At 37.1% G+C, this 16,764-nt stretch overlaps 1 protein-coding gene across 1 annotated transcript in view; it reads right to left on the bottom strand.

The window, feature by feature from the left end:
• The window catches only part of LOC124615479 (protein bicaudal D), a 121,116-nt gene that overhangs the window by 48,617 nt on the left and 55,735 nt on the right, over nucleotides 1–16,764 (bottom strand). The window contains exon 11 of the mRNA XM_047143403.1: nucleotides 16,457–16,714. Coding sequence (XP_046999359.1) covers nucleotides 16,457–16,714 — 258 coding nt within the window. The remainder of the gene's footprint in view (nucleotides 1–16,456; nucleotides 16,715–16,764) is intronic.

The raw sequence follows: 16,764 nt of genomic DNA, 5'->3' as shown, positions 1-16,764 counted from the left end.
AGAGTGTGGGTAACCTACCATGAACAGCATAGTGAACACATTACTGTAGCAAAGACAGACACCAATTCCACACCTACCACAGTAGTACAAGTTTATATGCCAACTAGCTCTGCAGACGACAAAGAGATTGAAGAAATGTATGATGAGGTAAAAGAAATTATTCACGTAGTGAAGGGAGAAGAAAATTTAATAGTCATGGGGAACTGGAATTCGATAGTAGGAAAAGGAAGAGAAGGAAAAGTTGCACGTGAATATGGAATGGGGTTAAGGAATGAAATAGGAAGCTGACTGGTAGAAATTTGCACAGAGCATAACTTAATCATAGCTAACACTTGGTTTAAAATATCACGATAGAAGGTCGTGTATATGGAAGAGGCCTGGAGACTCTGGAAGGTTTCAGATAGATTATATAATGGTAAGACAGAGATTTAGGAACCAGGTATTAAATTGTAAGACATTTCCAGGGGCAGATGTGGACTCTGACCACAATCTATTTGTTATGAACTGTAGATTAAAACTAAAGGAACTGCAAAAAGGTGGGAATTTGAGTAGATGGGATCTGAATAAACTTGAAGAACCAGAGGTTGTAGAGAGTTTCAGGGAGAGCACTAGGGAACGATTGACAAGAATGGGGGAAAGAAATACAGTAGAAGAAGAATGGGTAACTTTGAGGGATGAAATAGTAAAGGCAGCAGAGGATCAAGTAGTTAAAAACATGAGCGCTGGTAGAAACACTTGGGTAACAGAAGAGATATTGAATTAAATTGATGAAAGGAGAAAATATAAAAATGCAGTAAATGAAGCAGGCAAAAAGGAATACAAACAACTCAAAAACGAGATTGACAGGAAATGCAAAATAGCTAAGCAGGGATGGCTAGAGGACAAATGTAAGGATGCAGAGGCACATATCACTAGGGTTAAGATAGATACTGCCTACAGGAAAATTAGAGAGACCTTTGGAGGAAAGAGAACCACTTACAGGAATATCAAGAGCTCAGATGGAAACCCAGTTCTAAGCAAAGAAGGGAAAGCAGAAAGGTGGAAGGAGTATATAGAGGGTCTGTACAAGAGCGATGTTCTTGAGGACAAATTATGGAAATGGAGGAGGATGTAGGTGAAGATGAAATGAGAGATATGGTACTTTGTGAAGAGTTTGACAGAGCATTGAAAGACCTACTTCGAAAGAAGGCCCTGGGAGTAGACAACATCCCACTAGAACTACTGATAGTCTTGGGAGAGCCAGACCTGACAAAACTCTACCATCTGCTGAGCAAGATGTATGGGACAGGTGAATTACCTCAGCCTTCAAGAAGAATATAACAATTCCAATGCCAAATGAAGCAAATGTCAAGAGGTGTAAAAATTACTGAACCATCAGTTTAATAAGTCACAGCTGCAAAATATTAACACGAATTCTTTCCAGGCAAATGGAAAAACCGACCTTGGGGAAGATCAGTTTGGATTCCACAGAAATATACGTTTCTAGCATTTGTAGACTTAGAGAAAGCTATTGACAGTGCTGAGTGGAATACTCTCTTTCAAATTCTGAAGGTGGCAGGGGTCAAATACAGGGAGTGGAAGGCTATTTACAATTGTACAGAAAGCAGATGGCAGTAATAAGGGTCGAGGGACATGAAAGCGAAGCAGTGGTTGGGAAGGGAGTGCAACAGGGCTGTAGCCTATTCCCAATGTTATTCTATCTGTACATTGAGCAAGCAGTAAAGGAAATAGGAGTTAAAATTCATGGAGAAGAAATAAAAACTTTTAAGTTTGCCAATGACATTGTAATTCTGTCATAGACAGCAAAGGACCTGGAAGAGTAGTTGAATGGAATGGACAGTGTCTTGAAAGGAGGATATAAGATGAACTCTTCACGCAGTATCGTATCTCCCATTTCATCTACATCCTCTTCCATTTCTATAATATTGTCCTCAAGTACGTCGCCCTTGTATAGACCCTCTATATACTCCTTCCACCTTTCTGCTTTCCCTTCTTTGCTTAGAACTGGGTTTCCATCTGAGCTCTTGATATTCGTACAAGTGGTTCTCTTTTCTCCAAACGTCTCTTTATTTTTCCTGTAGGCAGTATCTATCTTACCCCTCATGAGCTAAGCCTATACATCCTTACATTTTTCCTCTAGCCATCCCTGCTTAGCCATTTTGCTCTTCCTGTCGATCTCATTTTTGAGACGTTGGTCCCATTACTGTCCATTGCCATCCGGTCATAGGCAGATTGTATTTGGCTGGCAAATCACAGAGGCAAATTCAATGCCTTCATCTTCACTGCTGCCCATGGCGCTGTGGAACTTGCGCAAGTGGTGAGTCTCTATGGCACTGGCACCAGCTCACATCTTTGCGCCTGTGGTTCTTTTCCCCCAGCTGTGTCTTGTTCAGACAACACAGCAGTTAGCATTAGCTTTTGAGCCCTTTAACCTTTTTTTGTAGCAGTGCGCACATGCGCACACCCACGCCCACACCCACGCGCACGCTGTAATGTATCTGGAAGATGTTATTTTTTTACCATATTTGTCGATACCGAATTGTAAATGTTTTCTTATATTTTTGTCAGAATTTATTACAATTTGTCTTATTATATGTTAATTTACTTCTGTTTTTGAGAGTAAAAGCATATTGATTACTATTAGAAAATGTATCGAAGAATAGCAAAGAGACTGATTACAAATGGAAACTTGTGAATTGTGTAAAATATCTTTGACGTTGGAGTCGTCTTTGACTATAGTCAGTCGGCAGCTAACTCTCGGTGTGTGTTGACGGAAGAACAATGTGAAGGTCGCAGTCATAAATAATTTTGAATTATGTTACTATTATTTTTGTATTAACTAAAAAGAAGAAACTACATTTGAAGAAACTGTATTTGAAACACCAAAATGAGAGAAACACGTTGAACCACGTCTTTTCTGCAGCCGACAACGATGCATTGTGGAATCATACTTAGACAACTGAAGCCAAGACTAATATCGCCTTGCAAACGTCTAACGGAAAAGGTACTGTCACGAAATATGGCAAATTTAAGTAAATAAAAAATAGTGACCATATTTTCAACTTGTGTCTTAGCCGGGAAGCCATATTTCAACTGGGGGCTCAGCCGGGATATTGTGTTCACGAGATTTTCAACAGTGCTACGAGGAAGAAAATTTTTGTGTGTTAATACCAGTTTCTTCAGAATGTGTGTTACAGTGTTTGTGTTCATCGGGAAGTAAAAGTTTTGGAGAAGAAATGTTTTGGCAAAAAATATAATTTTCGACAGAAGAAAATACTTCAAGAATTTTGATCAACAATCACATGGATGGAAAACGTGGTTTTGCAACAGTAGAAGAGTGTTCCAGATAAGTCACGAAACCCTCGTATTTTGTTAAAACAATATTTTTATCTTGTTTTGTATTGTTGTGTATAAATTTTTGTTCTTCACAATGACTTATGAGATTTTCGAGAGTATTGTGCCTAAAGTAGAAAGTAGTAATTTAATAGACTTCGAACATCAGGACAGGTCAAATGAAACAGAAAGAACCGATCAATTTGATTTAAAAAGTTTTCTTGTAAATTTCACGAAAGAAATTAAACAATCAGTTGACGACAATAAGACTTACTGGGATGAAAAAATTGATAACATTTTGTTGCAAGTCCAAGCAGTCAATACCCAAGTGGGTGAGCTTTCGAACAGAGTTGGCAGTGTTGAGGAAAAAATTGAATCTACCTCACTCACCAGATGACATAAAAATTAAATTTGTGAACAAATTCTTGGAAGGGGAAGCTTTGACTTGGGCAAACCAGATTGTAACTTTGGGGATGACCTTTTCAGAATTTGAATCAAAATTTCTGGAAAAATTTTGGGATGATCTTAAACAAACTAGAATCAAAAGTGAATTTTTGAATGGGCGAAACTATAGAGAATCAGATGGGAACATGAAACAATTTTGCAAAAAGTGAACTTCAAAAACTTATTCATTTAACAAAACCTTTGGATGACTTGATCAAAATTGATCCCTTAAAGAGAATATTGCCACCAGCAATGCAGTTGAGTTTAGTTCATTGTCCTGATAGTAATGTAGAGCAGTTTCTCAATTATATTGAAAAGTTGGATAGGGTAACAACAAGAACACATAGTGGGTTTACTCAGAAAGGTAATGGTCAAAATTGGGGAAATGATAACTTTCAAAAAAGGGAACAAAACAATTATCATGGTGTCAGTCAAAATTCAGGGGGATATAACAATTTTGAAAAGAAGGACCATAATTTTTATCCAAAGCAAGAACAACATTTTCGCGTTAATAATCAACAAAATAGAGAACACTTTAGGGATCAAAATCACAGAAATTTTGATAGAGGTCAGTACAATAGAAACTACCAACAATCAGGTAATGTGTGGCACAGGAATGGGATCAGAAATGTTGATCAGAGACATTGGCAGAACCACAATCAGCAGTTCAAACAGGAACCGGAAATATAAAACGAGCAGACGCCCCCTTGAAGGTCCGCAAGGTTGAGGCAGAAGGTGAGCATGATGAAAGGACCAATGGATGTGACTATCATAAACCCAAACAGGACAGTTCCAAACCTAAGCTATCACATGAGGTCATTAGTTGTTACTTATTGAAGAAATTTCAAGAGGAAAATAATGATGATAAAGATAACATTTTCAGTACACAAGAACATACAGTAGATAAAAGTAATTGTGGTTCATTTAATTTAACAGAGTTTTACACTTGGGCAGAAAAGAACAACACTTCGTCAGATGATGTAATTTGTAGTAGTTCAAAGATGTGTGTGAATGAAAGAGAGAATGCATGCTGTGAGAATGAAAATGTTGGTGAAAGGGATCTGGTAACTTTAGAAAGGGGAAATAATATTTTGGGGGATAATTTGAATGTGTATGACCTGAATATGTGTAATGATAATGATGTTGTTGATAAAGATGATAATGATGGTAATGGTATTGATGATGATGTTGAGGAAAGGTATTTCATTAGTTTAAATAGTGAGTTGGGTATACACATGGTTGAAAATGGATTAAATAGTGAGAATATTATAGAAATTCCCAGGGATGTTACCAGGATGAATAAAGCTCACAAGCTGGATGTATGTGAAAGTGTGAATTTTGATGTTGTTGGTAAAGAATCTGACTACACAAATAACGATGACACATGTATAACTTCTAACCTAAGTGAAACTTTTACAGATACTAATAATACACACACATTTCTTATGAATATATGGCTGAACCGTGAAAATATTTCTTTTGACAAGAACTTTAGAAAGATGCTTATTAATGTATGTGAAACTGTATGTCCTGAGTGGTGGAAAAAGATGAGATATTTTATTTTTGAAAAGCTGAAGGATAAGTACTTCAATAGTATACAATGTGATTTGAATGAAAATTCTTGGCTATTTGAGATAATAGAGAGTACTCATGACAATTTTGTGTCTTGTGCAAATTTTGTAACTGTGACAAATAATACATGTAATGATATGCCATATGATTCTGATAAGTATAGGTTTGGGGAAATTGAAAGTGATTTATAACATGAGGATACAGGTTCTGAGAAAAGTGATCAATTTTGCAGTCCATATATAAAAGTTCAAATTGGGTCATGGATTGGTAAATGTTTAATCGATACAGGAAGTGAGATCTCGGGAATATCTGAAAGGTTAAGCAAGAAATTGAAAGTGGGGAAAGATTATGTTGAAATGCCAGTTGTTGGGGTAAAGATAAAAGGTGCTACTGGGAAGAGCAGTAAATTGGTAAAAAGCCAGGCTTTAGTGACATTTTTAATTGAAGGCAATTTCTTTTGGGTATGAATTGGATAGTAAAAGTAAATACAGCATTTGATTGGGTTGGAAGAAAACTTTTGATAGAAACTAGTGAAAGGGAATACATTCAGACAAATTTTGTGAACACACTTGCTGATCAGATTAATGGAAATTTTGACAGTATCAATTTACTAAAAGAAAATAGATTGGAGAATATTGAAACTCATAGATTTGATACTGATGAAGTTGAATTTGGGAATTTAGTAAATTTGAAAATTTCAGAAACGCTAAATTTATCTGGGGAGCAAAAACAACAGTTAGAAAATCTGCTGTGGGAATATAGTGATGTTTTCAGTGACATACCTGGAAGGGTAAAGGGTTATCAGTGTGAGCTTCAGGTAAAACCTCATGAACCATTTTTCATAAAACCATACAGTATTGCAATATCAAAAAGACCTGCTGTTGAGAAAGAGCTGAAAAAGATGGAAGGATGTAATATAATAGAAAGGAGTATCAGTGCATATAATAATCCTCTAGTAGTAGTTTCGAAAAAAGATGGTGGAGTAAGATTGGTTTTGGACTCTAGAAACTTAAACAAAATTTTGTTCAGACAGACAGACCATCCTGAAAATAATGATGAGTTACTCTATAAATTTACAGATATAAAATATATGTCAAGTTTGGATCTAACTTCGGGTTTTCATCAGGTACCACTTTCGGTTAATTCTAGAAAATATACTGCTTTCTTGTACAATGGTAAGAGTTACCAATATTGTGTTGTGCCATTTGGGTTAAATTCTTCTGTTTCTGAATTTATAAGAGCTTTGGATCATGTACTGGGGCAAGAACTTGCGTCTAAACTGATAATTTATGTAGATGACATTTTGGTTACAGGGAAAAATTGGGAGGAACATTTTTTGATTTTGAAGTCAGTTTGTGAAAAACTTAGAAAAGGGGGGATGACATTGAAATTAGAGAAATGTAAATTTGCAGTTTCTGAATTAAAATTTTTGGGTCATGTTGTCACAGACAAGGGAATTTTGGCAGATCCAGAAAAAATTAAAGCAATTTCAGAAATTCCTATTTCTAAGACTAAAAAACAATTAAAGTCGTTCTTTGGGTTATGCGGTTATTACCGAAAACATGTAAGTGATCAGAGTCTGAATGCACCATGTTTAAGTCAGTTACTTAAGAAAAACACTGTTTGGGTTTGGGATAAAAGTTGTCAGGAAGAGTTTGATAAAATTAAGCAAGAGTTAGGAAGCAACACTTATTACACAGACCTGATTTTAATTTACCATTTTGTTTGAACACTGATAGCAGTAATTATGGGCTTGGAGCAGAGTTATTTCAAGAAAAAGTAGAGAATGGAGTTAAGATACATTGTACCATAGCATTTGCAAGCAGAATGTTGCTCAAGCATGAGAAAAATTATACAGTCACAGAGAAGGAACTTTTGGCAATTCATTGGGCTTTTACAAAATTTAGAATTTACCTTATTGGACATAAAACCATAGTATTTTCGGATCACAAAGCTTTGAGTTACTTACAAGGGTGCAAATTATACCACAGTAGATTGACCAGATGGGCAATTTTTCTGCAACAGTTTGACTTTGAAATCAAACACATAAAAGGTTCTGAGAATGTAGTAGCTGATTCACTTTCAAGGTTGCCAATTGGGGGAGAAAAGGAGATTTTTGAACAAGAGGAGGAAAATCAATTTAAAATTAGATACTTGAAAGGGGTGGAAAATGAAAAAACAATTAGAGCTATGTGTAACAAAATTAGAAAAAATCAAAATTTAGATCAGAATTGGAATTAATCAAAGAATGTTTAGGCAAGAAGGGGTATGAGAAACTTGATAAATTTTACAAATTGCATAAGGGGATTTTATTTCGGAGAACAGATGTAGACTCTGAGAATTGGAAACTGTGTTGGCCAGAGGCAGATGCTGATAAGCTGATCATTTACATACATGAAAGTTTTGGTCATTGTGGGATACAGAAGTGCATTCAAAAGATACAAGAAAATGTTTATTTTTACAATATTGGAAAGAAGGTAAGAAAAGAATTGGCAACCTGTGACAAATGTCAGAGTGTTTAAGTGAGCAATCAAAGATGTGGTGGAGAGATGCAAAACATTATTCCGGAAAAACCTTTAGATCTTATCGCAGTGGACTTATATGGAATGTTACCAAAGAGTGAAGGTGGTCACTGTTACATATTTGTTATGGTAGATGTATTTCCAAAATTAATTAAACTATATCCAGTGAAAAAAGCTACTAGCCATGAAATTATAATAAAAATTGAAAGAGATTATTTCGCACAGGTGGGTAAACCAAAAGCTATATTATCAGATAATGGTTCACAGTTCACCTCTAAAATTTGGAAAAAGTTTATTGAAAGATCAAAATTGAAGCATATACTTATATCTGTTTATTCTCCGTCCACCAATCCTGCAGAAAGATATATGAGGGATATTGGGAGACTTTGTAGAACTTATTGTAGCCATAAACATCCAACCTGGTTTGAGCACATTCGAAATTTTGAAGATATTATGAATAGCCTACAACATAGTTCCACAGGATTTTCACCGTATGAGATTATGTTTAATATTAGACCTCCAAATCTTATATCAGAACTTATTGAATTTCCTAAATGTACACCTTTAACTATGCAAGAGAGAGAAGATATTGTCAGGGAAACTATGAGGAAACAAGGGGAAAAGAGGAATAAAAGACATAACAATAGGGTAAGATTAACCACTTTTAAAATTAGGGATCTTGTTCTGGTCAATCTCATGAAAGATCAAAAATGTTAACTTCAGAAATTAAAAAATTCTTTGATATCTATATTGGGCCTTTTGAAGTCATAGAAAATCCACACCCTAATGCTTATCGTTTGGTGTATCCTAAGTAAAAAAAAAAAAATTATTTGGTCTCAGGAATGTTGTCTCTTTAAAACTGTATAAACAGAAATCATAATTTTAAAATTTAAATAACCTATTATCATCTAAAACGAAAGTCCTCCACTGGAATACGCTTGTTAGAACAAAACTGCCTGTACAACCAAGTGTGTATATTTGCATGCATAAATTAATAATTTGAAGTCACATGTTAATTGAAACTGATGAAAAAACACTGTTGTAACAAAGAATGAGAGAAAGATTTATTTTTACTTTTTTACAAAAAGAAAGTCTCCATAGTGAGCATTTCTGAATTTTTCTAATTTTTGGAAGCTAAGTCTTCCCTGTGAGTGAAGGCATGCATGTGAGGACATGCATGCAAAGGTATAAGTTTCAAAAGCAATTTTAGATAAAGCCTCATGATATATGAGCAGTTTATTGTTGTTTATACTGATGTTGTGGGGAGCAAAAGTACTCTTCACAAGAATGTGACTTGTAGTAATATTGTAGTAGAGAGGAAAGTGTACATAAATAATTGCAAAAAATTTAGATAATACTGATGTATCTTTAGCTGTACTAAAAGAAGAAAATCATAAGAAAAAAAATACTAAATAAAAAAAACCATGAGTAAAAAAAAAATTTAAAAAGAAAATCATAAGCAAAAAAAAAAATATACAAAAGAAAAAAAAACACTACACTATATATGTCCAGTATCATTTTACTGTTACAATATGTAAGCATAATGAAATTAACATTAATATAAAAAAAATAATTAAATCTTATTCTAGGAAATGAGTTTTACCTTCCTATTATTTTCAATCTGTATGTTAGAATATTTCTCATGTATGTTTTATACCATGTATATTTGTCATGTCAAATAATTTTTTTACTTGAATTTTTTTTGTGTATGAGATTGATGGGGAAGTATCATTGCAACAACAGCCAGTAACAAGTCCACAGATTCAAAGAGTCCAAATTTGGAAGAGGTTATCAGACTGCATCATTAGTGTACTAATTGTGTAATACAGATCCATCACTGAGTGTGGTCGGGATTTTGTTGTATATGTCCATAACAACAAAAGCCCTGGGGAGCAGTTGTAATGGATCTGGGAGATGTTATTTTTTTACCGTATTTGTCGATACCGAATTGTAAATGTTTTCTTATATTTTTGTCAGAATTTATTACAATTTGTCTTATTATATGTTAATTTACTTCTGTTTTTGAGAGTAAAAGCATATTGATTACTATTAGAAAATGTATCGAAGAATAGCAAAGAGACTGATTACAAATGGAAACTTGTGAATTGTGTAAAATATCTTTGACGTTGGAGTCGTCTTTGACTATAGTCAGTCGGCAGCTAACTCTTGGTGTGTGTTGACGGAAGAACAATGTGAAGGTCGCAGTCATAAATAATTTTGAATTATGTTACTATTATTTTTGTATTAACTAAAAAGAAGAAACTACATTTGAAGAAACTGTATTTGAAACACCAAAATGAGAGAAACACGTTGAACCACGTCTTTTCTGCAGCCGACAACGATGCATTGTGGAATCATACTTAGACAACTGAAGCCAAGACTAATATCGCCTTGCAAACGTCTAACGGAAAAGGTACTGTCACGAAATATGGCAAATTTAAGTAAATAAAAAATAGTGACCATATTTTCTGTGGTGTCACCGCCAGACACCACACTTGCTAGGTGGTAGCTTAAATCGGCCGCGGTCCATTTAGTACATGTCGGACCCACGTGTCGCCACTGTGTGATCGCAGACCTAGCGCCACCACAAGGCAGGTCTCGAGATACGATAGAGCACTCGCCCCAGTTGTACGACGACATTGCTAGCGACAATAAGGACACAGCCTTCCTCTCATTTGCCGAGAGTCAGTTAGAATAGCCTTCTGCTAAGTCCATGGCTACGACTTAGCAAGGCGCCATTAGCCTTACGTAGTTTGAAAGTTATCATATGAAATGTCTCATCGAGACTGCTGTATTCATCAAAGAATAAAAGATAAGTATTTGAGGAGCTGCATACTTTTCTTATGAGAATTCACTACTTATCCTGTTCCAGACTTGACGCCAGTCGGCGTGTGTGTACGCGTGCCTTTCTTTCGGCTACTTCAGTGTGGCGTAACAGTCTTGTTACGTCACAACATTTTCAACTTGTGTCTTAGCCGGGAAGCCATATTTCAACGCACACACGGACACAGAACCCTAATCTCCACACTTGCAGTAGCAGTGACTCCCACTGGTTCCGTGAGCATGGACGTTTAGGCGTCTGTATGGTTAAGCATGTGTGTATTCCTACTAGGAAAAAAGCAAGCGGTTGGAAGCTAGTGCTTCAGTAAACCATGCATCAGTCCTCTATAGGTAAGTGGTTGCCTTTCCCTTCTGTTACACAGCTGATGAATTTTTCATTTTTAGCAGTTGAAGACAGTGACTGCAGGGACAAAAATTAAATAAAAAGAAAAGTAAAACTGGAAAGAATGCTTTTGGTAAACCAAAAAGGGTTTCCAGAATAAAGCTCCCTATGTGCTGGAATGAAAATTTATGGTCAGTGTGCATTACCAATTTTGACTTATGGCAGTGAGAAGTTTTAATATGAAAACAATTTAAAAACTGAGGATTGCTCAGTGAGCAACAGATATGAATGTTGGAAATTACTAGGTCATGTAAGTCATGGAACAGAACTGGATTGGAACCTGTAATTATGACTATAAAGAAAATGAAATGGAGGCTGATGGGACATGCAGCTGGATGAACTGATGATAAATGGCCCAAGAAAGTACTCTGCAGAAGCAACATGGATGTGCATCACTGAAGACCATAATACATGTCAGGAAGTCTTAAGATGAGTTTGGCACAGTCACCTACCAACACCCCAAATCATCATCATCATCATCATCATCATCATCATCATCATCCACCTCTGTCTCCGCCCCCCTATCATATCTCCAATAATAGTTGCAATTTACTATCAACATCTTACACAGACCTTACATAGATACTCACTTCTCAAGTAAACATATATGTTAATGACAGCACTTGCTAATAACAGAAATGTGTTCCAGGTCAAATGTTGTTCATATAATCACAGTACGACACAAAAATAACATCCATATAGACTTTTCTGCTTTCCTAAAGTTCTTATTGGCGTTCTGTATTCTGATGCACAGATCTTCCAATGATCTCCCAACAGAAATAACACACATACATAAAAACCTTCATACTTTAAAAAGAAAACCAGAAACACATGTGAATAGCTATCCAAACACTTATCTTATTATTTAGATTCAAGAATAGGAGAGCACTGTTACTTGTGTAATAATTAGCAGTATTCACTGTAAACACACTTCAGTAGTTACAGCATGTATATAACTGTTATTCTTTGATAAATACCAGTGTGGTCATTTAAATACACTACTGGCCATTAAAATTGCTACATCACGAAGATGACATGCTACAGATACGAAATTTAACTGACAGGAAGAAGATGCTGTGATACGCAAATGATTGGCTTTTCAGAGCATTCACACAACGTTGGCACCGGTGGAGACACCTACAATGTGCTGACATGAGGAAAGTTTCCAACCGATTTCTCATACACAAACAGCAGTTGACCGGCACTGCCTGGTGAAACGTTTTTGTGATGTCTCATGTAAGGAGGAGAAATGCGTACCATCAAGTTTCCCACTTTGATAAAGGTCGGATTGTAGCCTATCACGATTGCGGTTTATCGTATCGCGACACTGTTGCTCGCGTTAGTCGAGATCCAATGACTGTTAGCAGAATACGGAATCGGTGGGTTCAGGAGAGTAATACGGAACGCCGTGGTGGATCCCAACGGCCCCGTATCCCTAGCAGTCGAGATGACAGGCATCTTATCCGCATGGCTGTAACAGATCGTACAGCCACGTCTCGATCCCTGAGTCAACAGATGGGGATGTTTGCAAGACGACAACCATCTGCACGAACAGTTCGACGACATTTGCAGCAGCATGGACTATCAGCTCCGAGGCCATGGCTGCGGTTACCCTTGACGCTGCATCACAGACAGAAGCGCCTGCGATGGTGTACTCGACGACGAATCTGGGTGCAAGAATGGCAAAACGTCATTTTTTCAGATGAATCCAGGTTCTGTTTACAGCATCATAATGGTCGCATCTGTGTTTGGCGACATCGCGGTGAACGCACATTGTAAGCGTGTATTCATCATCGCCATACTGGAATATCACCCAGCATGATGGTATGGGGTGCCACTAGTTACACGTCTCGGTCACCTCTTGTTTACACTGACGGCACTTTGAACAGTGGACGTTACATTTCAGATGTGTTACGACCCGTGGCTCTAACCTTCATTCAATCCCTGCGAAACCCTAGATTTCAGCAGGATAATGCACGACCACATGTTGCAGGTCCTGTATGGGCCTTTCTGGATACAGAAAATGTTCGACTGCTGCCCTGGCCAGCACATTCTCCAGATCTCTCACCAACTGAAAATGTCTGGTCAACGGTGGCCGAGCAACTGGCTCGTCACAATATGCCAGTCACTACTCTTGATGAACTGTGGTATAGTGTTGAAGCTGTATGGGCAGCTGTATGGGCAGCTGTACCTGGACATGCCATCCAAGCTCTGTTTGACTCAATGGCCAGGTGTATCAAGGCCGTTCTTACAGCCAGAGGTGGTTGTTCTGAGTACTGACGTCTCAGGATCTATGCATCCAAATTGCGTGAAAATGTTATCACATGTCAGTTCTAGTATAATGTATTTGTCCAATGAATACCCGTTTATCATCTGCATTTCTTCTTGGTGTAGCAATTTTAATGGCCAGTAGTGTAGTAAGACAGCAGCCGGATGTAATAAGCAGTGGTCTAATGTTATTAAGCAGCAGCATTTCTCCAATTTTTAGCTTTTCTACTGATTTTATGATCTTGAATTAAGCATGAATAACAATAAAATCCATAGTACTTTAATGATAATTCACTATCTGTGTTGTCTGCAACAGTTTCTTCCTCTTTGGTTATAGACATGTCAACTAATTACCTAACGATCATTATGATCTTTATGAAATGTAATGAATGGTTGAATCAACCATGACCTCAACTTCAGTAAAATTATTTGATGCTTGATATCAGTTTCAATCAGTACCTAATATTTGTAATGCATGATGATATAAAGTTATAGTAATACACTTGTTGTTGTTGTTGTGGTCTTCAGTCCAGAGACTGGTTTGATGCAGCTCTCCATGCTACTCTATCCTGTGCAAGCTTCATCATTTCCCAGTACCTACTGCAATCTACATCCTTCTGAATCTGCCTAGTGTATTCATCTCCTGGTCTCCCTCTACGATTTTTACCCTCCACGCTGCCCTCCAATGCTAAATTTGTGATCCCCTGATGCCTCAGAACATGTCCTACCAACCGGTCCCTTCTTCTTGCCAAGTTGGGCCACAAACTCCTCTTCTCCCCAATTCTATTCAATACCTCCTCATTAGTTATGTGATCTACCCATCTAATCTTCAGCATTTTCTGTAGCACCACATTTCGAAAGCTTCTATTCTCTTCTTGTCCGGACTACTTATCATCCATGTTTCACTTCCATACATGGCTACACTCCATACAAATACTTTCAGAAACGACTTCCTGACAATTAAATCTATACTCGATGTCAATAAATTCCTCTTCCTCAGAAACGCTATCCTTGCCATTGTCAGTCTACATTTTATATCCTCCATACTTCGACTCCCCAAATAGCAAAACTCCTTTACTTCTTTAAGTGTCTCATTTCCTAATCTAATTCCCTCAGCATCACCCGACTTAATTCGATTACATTCCATTATTCTCGTTTTGCTTTTGTTTATGTTCATCTTATATCCTCCTTTCAAGACACTGTCCATTCCATTCAACTGCCCTTCCAAGTCCTTTGCCATCTCTTACAGAATTACAATGTCATCGCCGAACCTCAAAGTTTTTATTTCTTCTCCATGGATTTTAATACCTATTCCGAATTTTTCTTTTGTTTCCTTTACTGCTTGCTCAATATACAGATTGAATAACATCGGGGACAGGCTACAACCCTATATCAGTCCCTTAACAACCACTGCTTCCCTTTCATACCCCTCGACTCTTATAACTGCCATCTGGTTTCTGTACAAATTTTAAATAGCCTTTCGCTCCATGTATCTTACCCCCACCACCTTTAGAACTTGAAAGAGAATATTCCAGTCAACATTGTCAAAAGCTTTCTCTAAGTCTACAAATGCTAGAAATGTAGGTTTTCCTTTCCATAATCTTTCTTGTAAGATAAGTCGTAGGGTCAGTATTGTCTCACGTGTTGCAACATTTCTACGGAATCCAAACTGATCTTCCCCGAGGACGGATTCTACCAGTTTTTCCATTCGTCTGTAAAGAATTCGTGTTAGTATTTTGCAGCTGTGGCTTATTAAACTGCTAGTTCGGTAATTTTCACATCTTTCAACACCCGCTTTCTTTGGGATTGGAATTACTATGTTCTTCTTGAAATCTGAGGGTATTTCGCCTGTCTCATACATCTTGTTCACCATTTGGTAGAGTTTTGTCAGGACTGGCTCTCCCAAGGCCGTCAGTAGTTCTAATGACAACCCACTTCCTTTCGTCTTTCCCTCTCCTTCCCTCTTTCCTGATGAGGCAACAGTTTGTTGCGAAAGCTTGAATTTTGTGTGTATGTATGTGTCTGTCTGTGTTTCTATCGACCTGCCAGCGCTTTCGTATGGTAAGTCACATCATCTTTGTTTTTAAATATATTTCTTTTATTTCTTCATACATTTCATCAATTTCTTCATCATCCGCAGAGTTAGTTGGCATATAGACTTGTACTACTGTAGTAGGCTTGGGCTTCGTGTCTATCTTGGCGACAATAATGCGTTCACTATGCTGTTTGTAGTAGCTTACCCGCACTCCTATTTTTTTATTCATTATTAAACCTTCTCCTGCATTACCCCTATTTGATTTTGTATTTCTAACCCTGTATTCACCTGACCGAAAGTCTTGTTCCTCCTGCCTCCGAACTTCACTAATTCCCACTATATCTAACTTTAACCTGTCCATTTCCCTTTTTAAATTTTCTAACCTACCTGCCCGATTAAGAGATCTGACATTCCACGCTTCGATCCATAGAATGCCAGTTTTCTTTCTCCTGATAACGACGTCCTCTTGAGTAGTCCCCGTCCGGAGATCCGAATGGGGGGACTATTTTACCTCCGGAATATTTTACCCAAGAGGACGCCATCATCATTTAACCATACAGTATAGCTGCATGCCCTCGGGAAAAATGACGGCTGTAGTTTGCCCTTGCTTTCAGCCGTAGTAATACACTTATGAAACACTAAGTGTAAAATACAATTTTGCACAAAAAAAGATCCACAGAAGAACAACACTGGCAGTGTTGCAAATGCTGAAAAATTTAATATTTCACAATGGAATGAAGTTGCCTATGCTTTTAGAAAGGGCTGTTCAATGACTGTGTTTGCGAAACCCTGTTAGTGCAAATCACTCCCGAAATATTTGCCCGTGGACAACAGGTTGCCTGGGTAGATGTAAGAGAGGGTGTAAGGGACCTAGTTTTACCACAATAAATAAATAAAAAAATTAATAAACATGAAACTTATTCTTTTTCCGTATTTCTTCTGTAAAATTTCGCAACAGCTTCTCTGCTACCATTACAGATGTCTCTCAACATCACCATTAAAGAACTATATAAAGTTGCCACTGATAAGATAAAAAAATAAAAAATAGATTACACTCACTTGAGAAAGTAGCTGCATCTTCCTTCAATAAGCGCAGTTCATTCCTTAACTTCATCATTGTTTCACTAACAATCGCCTTTTCTGTTTCATATTTAGACTTGAGATTTGTGAGAGCAACTTCTGCAGTGTTCTTGTTAGATTTGAGTACACTTCTCAGAGTTGCTATCTGCTCACGTTTTGTTGAGAGTAGAGATTTCAGTTTAATAACCTGCTCCTGAAGGTCTGCAAGCTCAGCTTCCTTTGAATCATTTGTTGATGCTAAAGAAACAGATTAATGTTAACAAATGAGGGCCTGGAAATGGAAGCTT

The sequence above is a fragment of the Schistocerca americana genome, chromosome 5 (genome assembly GCF_021461395.2).
Source record: "Schistocerca americana isolate TAMUIC-IGC-003095 chromosome 5, iqSchAmer2.1, whole genome shotgun sequence".
In the NCBI taxonomy this organism is placed as follows: Eukaryota; Metazoa; Arthropoda; class Insecta; order Orthoptera; family Acrididae; genus Schistocerca; species Schistocerca americana.
Note: the sequence above shows the minus strand (reverse complement) of the source record. Positions and strands in the feature narration are given on the sequence as shown.